Source organism: Salmo salar, chromosome ssa15 (genome assembly GCF_905237065.1).
Source record: "Salmo salar chromosome ssa15, Ssal_v3.1, whole genome shotgun sequence".
Taxonomy (NCBI): Eukaryota; Metazoa; Chordata; class Actinopteri; order Salmoniformes; family Salmonidae; genus Salmo; species Salmo salar.
The window spans coordinates 40,563,192-40,579,904 of record NC_059456.1 but is presented as its reverse complement, the minus strand read 5'-3'; the positions used below and the strand labels follow the sequence as shown (position 1 = coordinate 40,579,904).

Genomic DNA, 16,713 nt, shown 5'->3' with positions numbered 1-16,713 from the left:
CACCTACATCAAGTAAGACCTATATCTTACTGTATCTATCCGTATGCTCCAAAATAACAAAGCAACCCATGGCAACCAAAATAGGTACTGCAATGTACCACTCGATATATACTGTATGAGTTATTTAGCTGTATTCAACATTGTTTACGTGAGAGCCATGACTATTACAATTGGCCTATCTGCCTGCTCCAAGATAAAAAGGCAGCCTACAACAACCAAAATAAGTGCTGCATTGTACCACTCGATATGTACTGTATGAGTTGTTGAGCTGTTGGCCGGTATTCGTGCAATGCAACCCAATAGTGGGGTAAGATTTGCAGCGAACGTGGTAAATAGAAATTGAAGACATTGCTGTAGTTTTCTCTAAAGCTTTGCCAAACATTGTCTTTTGAATGCATTATGCTAAGCTCTATTCTCTTCTGTACATCAGAGTAGTTTGGCTCTCTTTCCATATTGGGGATTAGAATCATGTTCTTGCTGTGTTTTTGCAGGGCTTTAGTTAGCTGATCGTACGAGTGCACTGTTACGTCCTGACCATAGAGAGCTTTTATTTTCTATGGTAGAGTAGGTCAGGGCGTGACTGGGGGGGTTTATCTAGTTTATTTAGTTCTATGTTGTTTTGGTTCTAGTTTCTTTTTTCTATGTTGGGATTTTTGTATGATCCGCAATTAGAGGCAGCTGGTCATCGTTGTCTCTAATTGGGGATCATATTTAAGTAGTTGTTTTTCCCACCTGTTTTTTTGGGAGATTATTTTGAGTTAGTGCATGTTGCACCTCTGTCGTCACGGTTTGTGTTTTGTTTGTAGTTTATTGTTTGTTGTGCAAAGTTTCACATTTAAATAAAAGATGTGGAACGATACCCACGCTGCGCTTTGGTCTCCTTCCTACGACGAACGTGACATGCATCCAATTTCTGTTATTCTTTCTGAAACGTTTTGTCTACATATAATGTCATTCTTAATCAAATGTTCAACTTTGGCATGAATCAGAAATTCTGCCCTTGGTTAACAATGCAATTATCGACAGAATCAGTTTTCTTAATTTGTATTTCTCGTTTGCATTTAGCCTTCAGGAAAGTCACAGCATGGACTGAATATGTAAAGTGAACAACGCACTATTTGATTTGATTACAGAGCCGTTTTCAGAAAATGTGTTGTGCAGAAATCACCCCTTGACTTGGCTGCCTCTCCTTTGACTGACTGGCAGTGTGCGTTCACTGTTCATTCACTGATGAGCTTTCCCTCTTTACTTACAACACAAAACACATTAGGGCCCCCAATGAATAATTAATGAATCCTGTCAACAAAATTTGTATGTGTAGCATAGTTCAGCCAAGTTAATTAATAATTACTCCAAGTATGATGTTTGATTTCATGTCCTGAAAAGAAAGCCAGGCTTCTAATGGCAGCTGGTGGCTCAGCATGCTCTCTGATAATTATATGTAATTTATTCACCTGCACTCTCTGTGCTCCGCTCTCTGCACAATATCACTGTAATTTGTGTTACAAGCTGCTACACCCTTTTTTGTCCCAAAATCTTCTGCTGCTGCTCAGAAGCCAGGCTGTGTCGCAGTAGTGTTGAGTGTGCCTCCTTCTGAGACCGTGTAAGGTGGAAAGGAGCGATGTGAGTTGTGACAGTAGGCTGTCTTATTCCTGCCTGTGAGGGACAAGTGGATAGCATAGGATAGGGGTGTAGACTAGCTTAATTAACTGAACAGGACAGTGTGGAACGCTAGAGATGCAGTGAAATGTACTTGTAAATGTGTCTTCACCCCAAATCCAAAGTTTGCAAGAGGCTTTCAAATGTCAAAAGAGGTGTATGAAAGTGGAGTAAATGATACCTTTAACATCTTAAGCAAGATACTTACATATCTATCGGGAGGAGGGCCACAGTATGCATCAGCAGTGTCAGAGGAATTACATTACTAGAATGTTTAAAAGTGTGAGCTAGACATGCATAGAATATGATATGTACATTTGACAATCAGAACATGTATTATTTTTCTGCTTTCTTCCAGCAAACGAGATGATTCATTTTCTTGGAATGTGTTTGAGACCAGTATGTGAGGGCAGGCTTGGCTTATGGTTATTTTGGTCACATACATGCTAGGTGTTTTCACACTATCATTCTGGCCCACCCTGAGATTAAGTGTTTTAATGTAAACCGCCTACCGACTCCTACTGTGTGCTGTACTGGCTGTGTTGCAGGAACACCAGACGGACGGCGGAGGTGTGGATGGACGAGTTCAGGCTCTTCTACTACTCTGCTCGCCCTGCAGCACGGGGCAAGTCCTACGGAGAGTGAGTGACACACCCCTATACAATTCTACACACCATATATTTATACTGCTATACAGTGCCGTAAAAAGTATTTGCCCCTTTCTAATTTTCTCTACTTTTGCATATTTTTTATACTGAATGTTATCAGATTGTCATGTCCTGAACAGTGAAAAGGGTCATTTTGCCATAGTAGAATGGTCAGGGCATGGCAGGGGTGTTGTTTTGTGTGTTTTGGGGTTGGTTTGTTTCTAGGGGAATTTGTTCTAGTTTTCTGTTTCTATGTTTCAATTTCCATGTGTGGCCGAGTATGGTTTCCAATCAGAGGCAGGTGTCTTTCGTTGTCTCTGATTGGAAGCCATACTTAGGCAGCCTGTTTTCCTTTGAGTTTTGTGGGTGGTTATTTTCCGTTTAGTTGTTTTACCTGACGGAACTGTTGGTCGTAGGTTATTTTGTTTAAAGTGTTCTCATAAAATAAATCAAGATTGAGCACTATACACGCTGCGCCTTGGTCTAATCCTTTCGACGCCTGTGACACAGATCTTCAACCAAAACCTAATATTAGATAAACCTGAGTGAACATTACACAACAATGACCAATACTTATTTAATTGATTTCCTAAACAAAGTTATGCAACACCCAATGCCCCCTGTGTGAAAAATTAATTGCACCCTTACACTCAATAACTGGTTGTTCCACCTTTAGCTGAAATGACTCCAACCAAATGCTTCCTGTAGTTGTTGATCAGTCTCTCACATCGCTGTGGAGGAATTTTGGCCCACTCTTCCATGCAGAACTACTATAACATTTGTGGTTTTCAAGCAAGAACTGCTCGTTTCAAGTCCTGCCACAACATCTCAATTGGGATTAGGCCTGGACTTTGACTAGGCTATTCCAAAACATCAAATTTGTTGCTTTTTAGCCATTTTCATGTAGACTTGATTGTGTGTTTTGGATCATTGTCTTGCTGCATGACCCAGCTGCACTTCAGCTTCAGCTCACAAACAGACGGCCTGACATTCTCCTGAAGAATTCTCTGATACAGAGCAGAATTCGTTTTTTTTCTATTAAGGCAAGTCGTCCAAGTCATGAGGCAGCAAAGCATCCCCAAACCATCATACTACCACCACCATGCTTGACCGTTGGTATGAGGTTCTTACTGTGGTATGCAGTGTTTAGTTTTTGCCAGGCATAATGGGACCCATGTCATCCAAAAAGTTGACTCAAGTTTGCCAAAAAGCACTTGAAAGCACCTGGATGGACAGAATGTTCTATGGACAGATGATTCAAAAGTATAACTTTTTGGACGACATGGCCTAGTCTTAATCCCAATTGCGATGTTGTGACAGGACTTGAAACAAGCAGTTCATGCTGAGTTAAAGCAGTTCTGCATGCAAGAGTGTGCCACAAATTCCTCCACAGCGATGTGATTCAACATTCAGTATCAAAAATATGCACAAATAGAGAAAAGCAGGGCTGATAAAGAGACAGATTAAAGAATACATACTCATATTGCACCTAGAATAGCATGATTAACCTGGATAGACGGTTCAGTTCAAACCATATCCTTTAGGTTATTTAAAAGTGTTTGTGGTCTCCCTGCATTACATATTGCACCAATGGATTCCACATGGTTCACCATAAGGTGTGTTTGTGCCTCCCTGTGTGTGAGTGTGTAGCACTGTCTTTTCTGTGATAAGAGCAGGACAGCATTATAAAAAAAGGTTCCTCTCTCTAACATTAATTTCCCTCTCTTTCTCTCTCTCTTATCAGCATTCATAGCAGGGAAGAGCTCCGCAAGAGTCTCAAGTGCAAATCCTTCAAGTGGTATCTGGACAACGTCTACCCAGAGCTCAAGTGAGTGTGTGTGGCCGGCCAATCACACACATCCCATTATGCTTAATTCAGAATAGATTCATGATCATTTTTTTTATTACTCAGGCTTCTCTTTTTTTGCCCCCTGATTGGTCCGAGGCCGAGGCTTGCAGCTCAATCTGACTGATACAACAACAGCCAGGCATGATTTAGTTTAGGTTAACCCCATGGACTGAAACTAACAATGTGGACTCAGGGGAGAGAGGAGAGGGCATGGTCTGACCTTTAGATGACTTGGATCGACTGTTAATTGCATACTAAGAAAAAACTACTTTAAAAAGATAGTTGAAGAACAGGTGAATTGACACAAGTTGAGAAAAAGCTAATGTACGACAAAGTCTGCACCCGTTGTATTCGGTGCATGTGACAAATACATTTTGATTTGAAAAGGTTTATTGGGTGAGGACACGTCTCGTTGAGAGAGAGAGTATATACAGATAATGGTAAAGCCATACGAGAGCAATACACAGAGAGAAGTACAGTCATAGGCTATTACAAATTGCTTGCAGGATATGAGGGATATGAGTAACGTTACCTATGGGGGGCTGTGTGTGTGTGATGGATTCACTGCTGCTGGTTCCAGGTTTCCGTTTGCTGACTAAGTGAATGAACTGGGCTGTAAAGCCTCCACAGACCCACACTGGCAGCAGACCCCATTACTTACCTCTCTCTCACACACACACACACACACACACACACACACACACACACACACACACACACACACACACACACACACACACACACACACACACACACACACACACACACCCCACCCAGAGCAGTGGGTTCTTCCTACCTCTGATGAATGGCCATGTGATGAGCTATTTCTTTTTGTACATTTGAAAATTGATTGTAATCCAGTTCAGACGTTGTTTGAGGAAGCATTTATGCCAGGCCACGGAACATGACACTCTAAATAGCCTCAATGTTAATCTCTATAATAAATCATTATTCATCTGCATGTATAAATGCCACCATGAATCTATCCCATGCGTGAGTATCAAAACATAACATTCAGAGATGATACATCTACCTCGTATTCAGACTTGTCTGCGTTGGTGAATATACAATAAAGCAAGAAAATACATGTGTATTTTCAGAGTGCCAGATGATTCGGACTCAAAGTCAGGGGTGATTCGTCAAAGACAGAATTGTCTGGAGTCCCGTAGGTTGGAGGGACAGGACCTCTCCTCTCTCACACTGGCACCCTGCATCGGAACAAAAACTGTGCCAGCACTCAACCAGGTACGGCCTAAACAACATTCAGACGGCCTACACTCAATACACTCATTCTCCAACAGGAAGACCTATGGCCCGCGCAAGACTCTATACTCATAAACAGAGCTACAGGCCAATGCAGCTTTGGCTTACTGTCAGAGACCTACTGGATAGCCCAGACCAGACCCAATACCCACAAAGTATAGAAAGAGCTATGGTCTAGTCCAGAGTCATTACTACTGTACTACTACTGCCTGCTGGTTAAGGGGCTGTTCTGCACACCAATATAAAAGCTTCAGCACTCACTGACAGAGAGGTATGCATCCCAGCCTGCTGTCTCCACGCCCTGTCAGAAAGTATCTGTCCTCGTTAGCCTCTCCAGCATACACACTGTGTTAGAACCAACATGGTCAAAGCCTCTCTCCCCATCCGAACTGCTAGTCTCATGTTTTCTTTCCATCTCTAGACAATTCGGGCAGACAAGCATCATCTTGCACTTCTGGAATTCAGCCTGAGCTGATCCCACTGACAGTCTCACACCTCTCTCTCTCTCTGTCTGTCTGTCTGTCTGTCTGTCTGTCTGTCTGTCTGTCTGTCTGTCTGTCTGTCTGTCTGTCTGTCTGTCTGTCTGTCTGTCTGTCTGTCTGTCTGTCTCTCTCTCTCTCTTAAGTGCCACCAGTAGGTATACCTGCTCAGACAATTCCCAAATACTTGTTCTGCTCATTCTCACTGCTGTGACAGGCTATCATGGCACTTCTGGGGGGTTTGGGGTTTTAGGCTGAGTTTCTGTACAGCACTTTGTGACATCAGCTGATGTACTGTAAGAAGGGCTTTATAAATGAATTAGATTGATTTGATTGACTTACCTCTCTCTCTCACACACACATCCTGTCCAGAATAAACCCCAACCCCTCCTCCCTAGGCCTTTGAGTAGAGCTGAAACAAAAGCAATAGGATGAATGCATTTTGATGTAAATGTGCTAAAAGTACACTCAAAATGTTTTATTGATCGTAAAAATCATTAAGACCTTTCCCCACAGTGGTCAAGCTTTGTCTAAGACCAAGTGTTACCTGTTCATGTGTCATATAGTTGATGTAAATGAGACGATATCACAAAGCTAGATGTCTTATGCAAAAGGCAGGAAGGCACTTAGGCTGTGTTTAGACAGGCAGCCAACTCTGATCTTTTTTCCACTAATTGGTCTTTTGACCAATCACGTCAGATATTTTGACCAGATCTTTTCACATCAGACATTTTTCAAATCTTATTGTTCCACAGACCAATTAGCGAATAAAATATCATACTTGTTTTGGTCAGGAGGAGGGCGTTTTCTCTCTCCAAATTAATTTCCCTAGGAAGCTCATTGTGCTTTATTTAGATTTAATTCAGTGCTGAGACATGCTAAAACAAGGTACTGTATAATGATTGTGTCAGCAGTAATTAAGTCTTGGCCTATTATGCTTGTGCAGTACTGTAGTAGCCCAAGAGTTATATTTTATTATTACAGTGTATAAGAATAGCAGGTAGGACACTCCCAGCTAACAACAAACTTCCCCACAACTTTAGAGCGTTCCCTTAAGAGTCTTATTAGGTTATTAACCAACGTTTTCATAAGAATGTTGCTGTGATGTGCAAGGAATGTTCTCAGGATATAAGATACTAATGTTCTATACATGTTTTATGGGAACGTTGCAAGAACATTCATTAGTCCATTTCTCTGTGGTTTAGGAAAATATTCCATCAACGTCCTACCTACGGAACATGGTTGCCATGTTCTGAGAATATAAGCTATTAATGTTCTACACACGTTTCAGGGGAATGTTGCAAGAACATTCGTGTTCAGTTTTCTGAGGGTTAGGGCATTCCTGCAAGAACATTCCTGTGTCCAGTTGTCTGTGGGTTAGAAGAATATTCCAACAATGTCCAACCAAACATACACAGAACATGTTTGCCATGTTCTCAGAATGTAAGATATTGTGTTCTAGATGGGTTTCATGGGAACGTTGCAAGAACATTTCTGTATATCAATTGTCGAGATGTCGCCTGATGGTCCCAAAGAAATATTCTCAAAAAAAAGAAATGTTTAATTACACATCACGCCTTGTTACTGTTCAAGCCCTGATTGGTGAACCACTGATCCATTCACAGCTCTTTTTGTCTGTTGGCAAGGTTAGGAATATCAAATCAAATTGTATTAGTCACATGCGCCGAATACAACAGGTGTAGACCTTACAGTGAAATGCTTACTTACGAGCCCCTAACCAACAATGCAGTTTAAATAAACACAAATAAGAAATAAAAGTAGCAAGTAATTAAAGAGCAGCAGTAAAATAACAATAGCGAGACGATATATGGGGGGTACCGGTACAGAGTCAATGTGGCACCGGTTAGTTAAGGTAATATGTAGATGTAGGTAGGGTTATTAAAGTGACTATGCATAGATGACAACAACAGAGAGTAGCAGCGGTGTAAAAGAGGGGGGGGGGGCAATGCAAATAGTCTGGGTGGCCATTTGATTAGATGTTCAGGAGTCTTATAGCTTGGGGATAGAAGCTGTTTAGAAGCCTTCCCTGTGGCTCAGTTGGTAGAGCATGGTGTTTGCAATGCCAGGGTTGTGGGTTAGATTCCCACGGGGGGCCAGTACAAACAAAAAACAAAACAAAAACATTAAAAGAATTCATGAAATGAAATGTATGCATTCACTCTGGATAAGAGTCGCTCTGGATAAGAGTGTCTGCTAAACGACTAAAATGTAAATGTAAGCCTCTTGGACTTAGACTTGATGCTCCTCTACCGCTTGCCGTGCGGTAGCAGACAGAACAGTCTATGATTAGGGTGGTTAGATTCTTTAACAATTTTGATGGTTCCTCTGACACCGCCTGGTATAGAGGTCCTGGATGGTAGGAAGCTTGGTAGGAAGCTTGGCCCCAATGATGTACTGGGCCGTACGCAATACCCTCTGTAGTGTCTTGCGGTCGGAGGCTGAGCAGTTGCCATACAGGCAGTGATGCAACCAGTCAGGATGCTCTCGATGGTGCAGCTGTAGAACCTTTTGAGGATCTGAGGACCCATGCCAAATCTTTTCAGTCTCCTGAGGGGGAATAGGTTTTGTTGTGCCCTCTTCACGACTGTCTTGGTGTGCTTGGACCATGTTAGTTTGTTGGTGATGTGGACACCAAGGAACTTGAAGCTCTCAACCTGCTCCACTGCAGCCCCGTCAATGGGCGTGCTCGGCCCTCCTTTTCCTGTAGTCCACAATCATCTCCTTTGTCTTGATCACGTTGAGGGAGATGTTGTTGTCCAGGCACCACTCGGCCAGGTCTCTGACCTCCTCTCTATACGCTGTCTCGTCGTTGTCGGTGATCAGGCTGTTGTGTCATCGGCAAACTTAATGATGGTGTTGGAGTCATGCCTGGCCGTGCAGTCATGATTGAACAGGGAGTACAGGAGGGGACTGAGCACCCGCCCCTGAGGGGCCCCTGTGTTGAGGATCAGCATGGCGGATGTGTTTTTACCTACCCTTACACCTGGGAGCGGCCCGTCAGGAAGTCCAGGATCCAGTTGCAGAGGGAGGTGTTTAGTCCCAGGATCCTTAGCTTAGTGATGAGCTTTGAGGGTACTATGGTGTTGAACGCTGAGCTGTAGTCATTGAATATCATTCTCACATATGTGTTTCTTTTGTCCAGGTGTGAAAGGGCAGTGTGGAGTGCAATAGAGATTGCATCATCTGTGGATCTGTTAGGGCGGTATGCAAATTTCAGACTCGGACAGGGAGAGGTTGAAAATATCAGTGAAGACACTTGCCAGTTGGTCAGCGCATGCTCGCAGTACACGTCCTGGTAATCCGTCTGGCCCTGCGGCCTTGTGAATGTTGACTCGTTTAAAGATCTTACTCACATCGGCTGCGGAGAGCGTGATCACACAGTCTTCCGGGACAGCTGGTGCTCTCATGCATGTTTCAGTGTTATTTGCCTCGAAGCGAGCATAGAAGTAGTTTAGCTCGTCTGGTAGGCTCATGTCACTGGGCAGCTCTCGGCTGTGCTTCCATTTGTAGTCTGTAATGGTTTGCAAGCCCTGCCACATCCGACGAGAGTCAGAGCCGGTGTAGTACGATTCGATCTTAGTCCTGTATTGATGCTTTGCCTGTTTGATGGTTCATCGGTGGGCATAGCGGGATTTCTTATAAGCTTCTGGGTTAGAATCCCACTCCTTGAAAGCGGCAGCTCTAGCCTTTAGCTCAGTGCAGATGTTGCCTGTAATCCATGGCTTCTGATTGGGGTATGCATGTACGGTCACTGTGGGGACGACATCATCGATGCACTTATTGATGAGGCCAATGACTGATGTGGTGTACTCTTCAATGTCATCGAAGGAATCCCTGAACATATTCCAGTCTGTGCTAGCAAAACAGTCCTGTAGCTTAGCATCTGCTTCATCTGACCACTTTTTATTGATCTAGTCACTGGTGCTTCCTGCTTTTGCCAAATGGAGGGCGAGGGAGAGCTTTGTATGTGTCTCTGTATGTGGAGTAAAGGTGGTCTAGAGTTTTTGTCCCTCTGGTTGCACATTTAACATGCTGGTAGAAATTAGGTAAAATGGATACCTCTGGATGAGCATTTTCCTGTTTGCTTATGGTCGTATACAGCTCATTGAGTGCGGTCTTCGTGCCAGCATCGGTTTGTGGTGGTAAATAGACAGCTACAAAGAATATAGATGAAAACTCTCTTGGTAAATAGAGTGGTCTACAGCTTATCATGAGATACTCTACCTCAGGCGAGCAAAACCTTGAGACTTCCTTAGATATCGTGCACCAGCTGTTATTTACAAGAATACATAGTCCGCCGCCCCTTGTCTTACCAGACGCCGCTGTTCTATCCTGCCGATACAGCGTATAACCAGCCAGCTGTATGTTGATAATGTCGTCGTTCAGCCACGACTCCGTGAAGCATAAAATATTACAGTTTTGAATGTCCCGTTGGTAGTTTAATCTTCCATAGGTCATCAATTTTATTTTCCAAAGATTGCACGTTTGCTAGCAGAATGAAAGGAAAGTGGGGGTTTATTCAATCACCTACAAATTCTCAGAAGGCAGCCCGCCCTCTGGCCCCTTTTTCTCTGCCTTCTCTTCACGCAAATGACGGGGATCTGGGCCTGTTCCCGGGAAAGCAGTTTATCATTCATGTCAGGCTCGTTGGACTCGTTAAAGGAAAAAAAGATTCTGCCAGTCCGTGGTGAGTAATCGCAGTTCTGATGTCCAGAAACTATTTTAGGTCGTAAGAGACGGTAGCAGCAACATGATGTACAAAATAAGTTACAAATAACGCAAAGAAACAAACAAAAAAACACAATTAATTAGGAATACGTCAAACATCAGCCTTGTTCTCTGGCGCCATCTTGAGATACTCACACAGTGGTTTTAACATCGCGTTTTCAACTTACATATTTGACACACTTTGACATACTGTACATGATTACATTGTGCATGTTAATTTATGCATCCATTATTATTCAACATGTCCTTACCTGGGATTTGAACTCACAACCTCTTGGTTCATGGCATTCAGATCTTCCTGCTACGTCACCATGTCTGTTTCAGTTATCAGTTAAATTGACTGTTCTTTCACCATTGATTTGATTTACGTATTTAAACAATATAAGGGTTTTCTGTATAGCTGGTGATGGTGGGGCATATTAACCTGTTAATTGTACTCCTGAATCACTATGATCAATAGAAGTTTTTCTTGAGTGTACTTTTAACAGAGCTGAGATTAACTTCAAAGTGAATTCACCCAATTGCTTTCACCTATCAATTTGTTTCAGATCTACACAAGTGCCTAGGGAGGAGGGGTTAATAAGCACAACACCCTATTCACTGTCCCAATAATGGATATCCGTAGGGACAGTATAGTTAGGCCCTGTCTAGAAGAAACCCTAACCCCTTCTCAATAGGCCTTTGAGTAGAGCTGAAACAACTTGATAGGTGTAAGTAATAGGATGAATGCATTTTGATGTAAATGTGCTAAAAGTACACTCAAAATGTTTTATTGATCATAGTGATTCAGGATTATAAGGTAAAACAGGTTAATATGCCCCACAATTAGACGAATAAACAGAAAGCCCTTAAAACTGGACACATGAATGTTCTTGCAACGTCCCATAAAACGCGTCTAGAACTTCAGTGTTGTATATTCTGAGAACATTGTAAATAAGAACGTTGTAAATAAGTTCTGTTTGACATTATGGGTTCTCCTAACTTTAACACAAAAACATGCTTTAAAAGGTTCTCAGGAGGTTTTTGCTAAAATAGATAGAATGTTCCACTAAATAACAGAAAAGTGGACACTCAAACATTAGGTGAACATTATGGGTAACATTACAAAAACATTTATTTCCCTAGAATTGATAGCTAGGCTTCACTCAAAGTACATTTAGTATGGCCACAGCTGTTCCTTATGATCCAGACTGGTGGTTCTCAGGTGTTCTGATTAAAACAGGGAAGTGGAAGGAGATTCAGACAAAAACACAGCTGCCAATATGAAGGACTAGAATGATGTTTTCACTCAGCCTTTATCCAACAAGTCTGTCTGTGCTCTAGTATAAAGCTTCTAAAAGCAACTGTGTGTCTGTCTCCAGAAGTAGCACACAGCTTCTTCCCCTAGACTTCGAGCCATGCTAGATTAATATTAAATGAACATTGGCGTGCCACAACGGACATCGTAAAAAGCTGTGCCATTACCGCAGGGTAATTAGATTTAATACAGAGCACATTTACACAGTGCAGTTTATCCTATTAAGCAGTGATATGTGCATACCCTCTGCCTTCTGACCTGTTCATCTGCTAGCAGGCCTCATCTCCACCCACCTGCCGTTTAACACACACACCCCAGCTGGACCTTGTTATTACAGACATCCACTCTGTTCTGCCAAGAGACAGACCTACTGTACTGGGCTGTACTGGCCTACTGGTGTCACGTCCACAGCGAAACACAGTACCCCCACACAGGCCTTTGGCGAGGCTGCTGTTACTGATAGACATAGGCACGAGCTCGCAAACACACTTGTGTGCACATTGCCACAAATAATGTATGTGCACAAACTCGCACGCTAGGCCCTATCCTCTGTGATGTGTTTCCAGGTGATGTGATTCTTATTGGAGCAGTGCTGTAATCTAATGATGTGACTGCTGCAGGGAAAGATAATGACTGATGATCCATGTGGACCAGCTCTTATGATAAACATGTCATAAACAATATGGGCTGTATTCTCAGGGTAGAACAGTGTATTTCATAAGAAATGGAGTGTAAAATAGCATATCAACATTTCATGCTGATGTAGACCTATGTACAAAAAAGAGCCTTAAAAATCATGAAATGCTAGCTGTGATATTGTACACTTGTCAGTGTAGGCTATTGCAGAGCTTGGTAGCCCTTTACACTTGTACCTGTATACAAGCTGAAAATGGCAGACTTGGGCTCTAACAAGCGCCTAAATTGGAACATAGTGGCTGTGCAGTAACATGCTATGAATGACGTCAGAGTTCTGGGTCTCCGCTTCACAGTGCTGTGTGGGTTTTGACTGACAGCCATTCTGAACTTGAGCACCACGTGCGACAAGAAGTTGCCCCCATCCCTCCCACTAATTGGGCAACTTTTGCAAATGTTTTATTGTCTGAGTGAGAGAAATGCTGAAAATTGATGATGACTGGATGTATTTTGAAAGATGAGATGTTCAGGACAATAATAAATACAATCAAATGTGCACTTCTCCAAATCTCACACATCTCCAAATCATAAAATTCATGTCATATACTGTGTCAACGTTTATGATCACTATGTTTGATGTACAGTTACAAGATGACATGTCGTCATGGGTTGTTCTGAACAGAATGAGCGTATCTTTGTTTATTGTGAAGAAAAGCAGCACACATGCCTGAATCCACTCATAACTCCTTTCTATGCACACCAACATATTCATGTTTTCTGAATTGCCTTGTGAAAGCTTAACACTGTAAGATCGTATTTTACAACTTAGCTAGTCATCTTGGCAATATAACAAGCCTTCAAATCATGCCCACCTGACCCAGATTACGAGTTATAATGGCCCATTTTTGGATTCCGAAAACAACAGTAATTGTGTGATGGCGGGGATACAGGGTTGTGTTCCAAACGAAACAGCTACAAGTGTGCTTGCTCTAGTTCCTCAACGGCACAGATAGGAGAGCTGAAAAAAGTACCTTGTAGTTGATGTTTCGGAGTCATAAAAGTGCATTGAAATTGCTTAGGAACTGTGCACACTTTGGAGAGGTGTGGACACCAATTAGTCCTCTTACTCAAACCATTGTAATTTCTTTGTCTTATGTTGCACCTACCCCACATTTTCCATGAATAGTCTAATCACGTTACAGAATTTATCCAGAATAGTTTCTGATTTTGTTATCAACAAATGCGGCGAAAAGTACAGTAAATGTAAAATGCAAATAAAATCAACAGTGTAATGGTTTGGATTCAGTCTTGCGACAATCGAAGTGTGGTCTAATCATTTTCCCATTATCTCCAAACAGTTCCCTTTTAATTGCTTGCTACCATGGTTACCACATGCTTTTCATATACAGTACCTGTCAAAAGTTTGGACTCATTCCAGGGTTGTACTCATTTCAGGGTTGTTCTTTATTTTTACTATATTCTACATTGTGGAATAGTAGTGAAGACATTAAAACTATGAAATAACACATATGGGATCATGTAGTAACCAAAAAAGTGTTAAACAAATCAAAATATTGTTTATATTTGAGATTCTTCAAAGTAACCACCCTTTGCCTTGATGACAGCCAGGTACACTCTTGGCTTTCTCTCAACCAGCTTCATGAGGTAGTCACCTGGAATGCATTTCAATTAACAGGTGTGCCTTGTTAAAAGTTCATTTATGGAATTTCTTTCCTTCTTAATACGTTTTAGCCGCTTCAGTTGTGTTGTGACAATGTAGGGGTGGTATACGGTAGATAGTATTTGGTAAAAGACCAGGTCCATATTATGGCAAGAACAGATCAAATAAGCAAAGAGAAACGACAGTCCATCATTACTTTAAGACATACGTTTTAGCCGCTTCAGTTGTGTTGTGACAATGTAGGGGTGGTATACGGTAGATAGTATTTGGTAAAAGACCAGGTCCATATTATGGCAAGAACAGATCAAATAAGCAAAGAGAAACGACAGTCCATCATTACTTTAAGACATGAAGGTCAGTCAATCCGGAAAATGTCCAGAACTTTGAAAGTTTCTTCAAGTGCAGTCACAAAAACCATCAAGCGCCATGTTGAAACTGGCTCTCATGAGGACCGCCACAAGAAAGGAAGACCCAGAGTTACCTCTGCAGCAGAGGATAAGTTCATTAGAGTTACCAGCCGCAGAAATTGCAGCCCAAATAAATTATTATTAAGTAACAGACACATCTCAGCATCAGCTGTTCAGAGAAGACTGTGTGAATCAGGCCTTCATGGTTGACTTGCAGCAAAGGAACCACTACTAAAGGACACCAATAATAAGAAGAGACTTGCTTGGGCCAAGAAACATGAGCAATGGACATTAGACTGGTGAAAAACTGTCCTTTGGTCTGATGAGACCAAATTTGAGATTTTTGGTTCCAATCACCGTGTCTTTGTGAGACGCAGAGTAGGTGAACAGATGATCTCCTCATTTATGGTTCCGGAGGTGTGATGGTGTGGGGGTGCTTTGCTGGTGACACTGTGATTTATTTAGAATTCAAGGCACACTTAACCAGCATGGATACCACAGCATTCTGCAGTGATACTCCATCCCATCTGGTTTGCGCTTAGTGGGACTATAATTAGTTTTTTAACAGGACAATGACCCAACACACCTCCAGGCTGTGTAAGGGCTATTTGACCAAGATGGAGAGTGATGGAGTGCTGCATCAGATGACCTGGCCTCCACAATCACCCGACCTCTACCCAAATGAGATGGTTTGGGATGAGTTCGACAGCAGCAGAGTGAAGGAAAAGCAGCCAACAAGTGTTCAGCGTATGTTGGAACTCCTTCAAGACTGTTAGAAAAGCATTCCAGGTGAAGCTGGTTGAGAGAATGCCAAGAGTGTGCAAAGCTATCATCAAGGCAAAGGGTGGCTACTTTGAAGAATCTAAAATCTAAAATATATTTTTACTTGTTGAACTATTTTTTGGTTACTACATGATTCCATATGTGTTATTTCATAGTTTTGATGTCTTCACTATTATTCTACAATGTAGAAAATATTCAAAATAAAGGAAAACCCTTGAATGAGTAGGTGTGAACAAATGTGTGACTGGTACTGTATCTTCTGTAAGAAACATTTCAATTTGGCCCTATCCATATAGGCCAAGTGTTAAGGTTTGTGGCTGGGAGACTGGATGGGACTTTGTTTTTGTGTGACCTTTTTTATTTCTGCCTGCCCTTGGGGAATGAAAACCCTTGGAAACGTGGTCCACACATTTGACGGGCTGAACGTAGCACTAACTCCTTTGACCCACTTTCTAGGCCTACCTTGGCTGCTCCTCTCTCTTCAAGTCAGTGTTACAGCTTGATGTTTGCCTGGGATGTCCTCCGGTACATTTATAATTACCGGTAAAGAGAAAGAAACGGATGATAGAAAATTTCACTCTAAATGAATCATGTTTTTTGTGTATTAATGTTACCACTACAAAGAGCACATGTCTTGGTAGTAAGATTGCTATTTCTATATTAAGTAATGGTAAGAACTTACCTTTGATTCCTCGTTACTGATTAGGTGAAATGTTTGTTCCTTCAGCAGTGCTCCTTCTTCCTTCTGCGTTCGAGAGCACCAATTATCCTATGGTTTGGGTAAAGGCACCAGCATACTAGGTTCGGTTTGCTCCTAGCAGAACTCGGCTACGCGAAGTGAATGTCTGTGCCTTGCATACTACCTTAAAAGAAATTCACTTGAAAAACTAGAAAAAAAGCGGCAATATTACTGTTTGTCCCACTTGAGACCCTGTAGCAACAATATAGCCAGTACACGTCCTCAAAATAGTCTAAAGTAATCTAAGATAAATTAAGAAATCTGTCATTAATTTAGACATTTTTGTGAGGATGTCTTAGTCATGCAACTTTCCATCTAACTAAGATGTTTGGTACCGTATTTCTCAAATGAAAAAATGTGCATGAAAACTATTTGTCTCTCGTTGAATGACAAAAACACTTAATTGAAGAATCCCTCCATAGATCCCACTCTTACTAGGAGTAGTACTGTTGACCAATCACTGACAAAGTGGCCTAGACCAAAACGAACAAAAACGTCATCATTCAATATGAGCAAACTGTTTCATA

At 41.9% G+C, this 16,713-nt stretch overlaps 1 protein-coding gene across 2 annotated transcripts in view; it reads left to right on the top strand.

Moving 5' to 3' along the window:
* galnt14 (UDP-N-acetyl-alpha-D-galactosamine:polypeptide N-acetylgalactosaminyltransferase 14 (GalNAc-T14)) overlaps positions 1-16,713 on the top strand; it is a 114,630-nt gene that overhangs the window by 89,043 nt on the left and 8,874 nt on the right. The window contains exons 11-13 of one of the 2 annotated variants that reach the window (XM_014144514.2): positions 2,208-2,300; positions 4,051-4,134; positions 5,256-5,400. In XM_014144514.2, coding sequence (XP_013999989.1) covers positions 2,208-2,300; positions 4,051-4,134; positions 5,256-5,400 — 322 coding nt within the window. The remainder of the gene's footprint in view (positions 1-2,207; positions 2,301-4,050; positions 4,135-5,255; positions 5,401-16,713) is intronic. The other variant, XM_014144515.2, reaches the window with a different exon arrangement.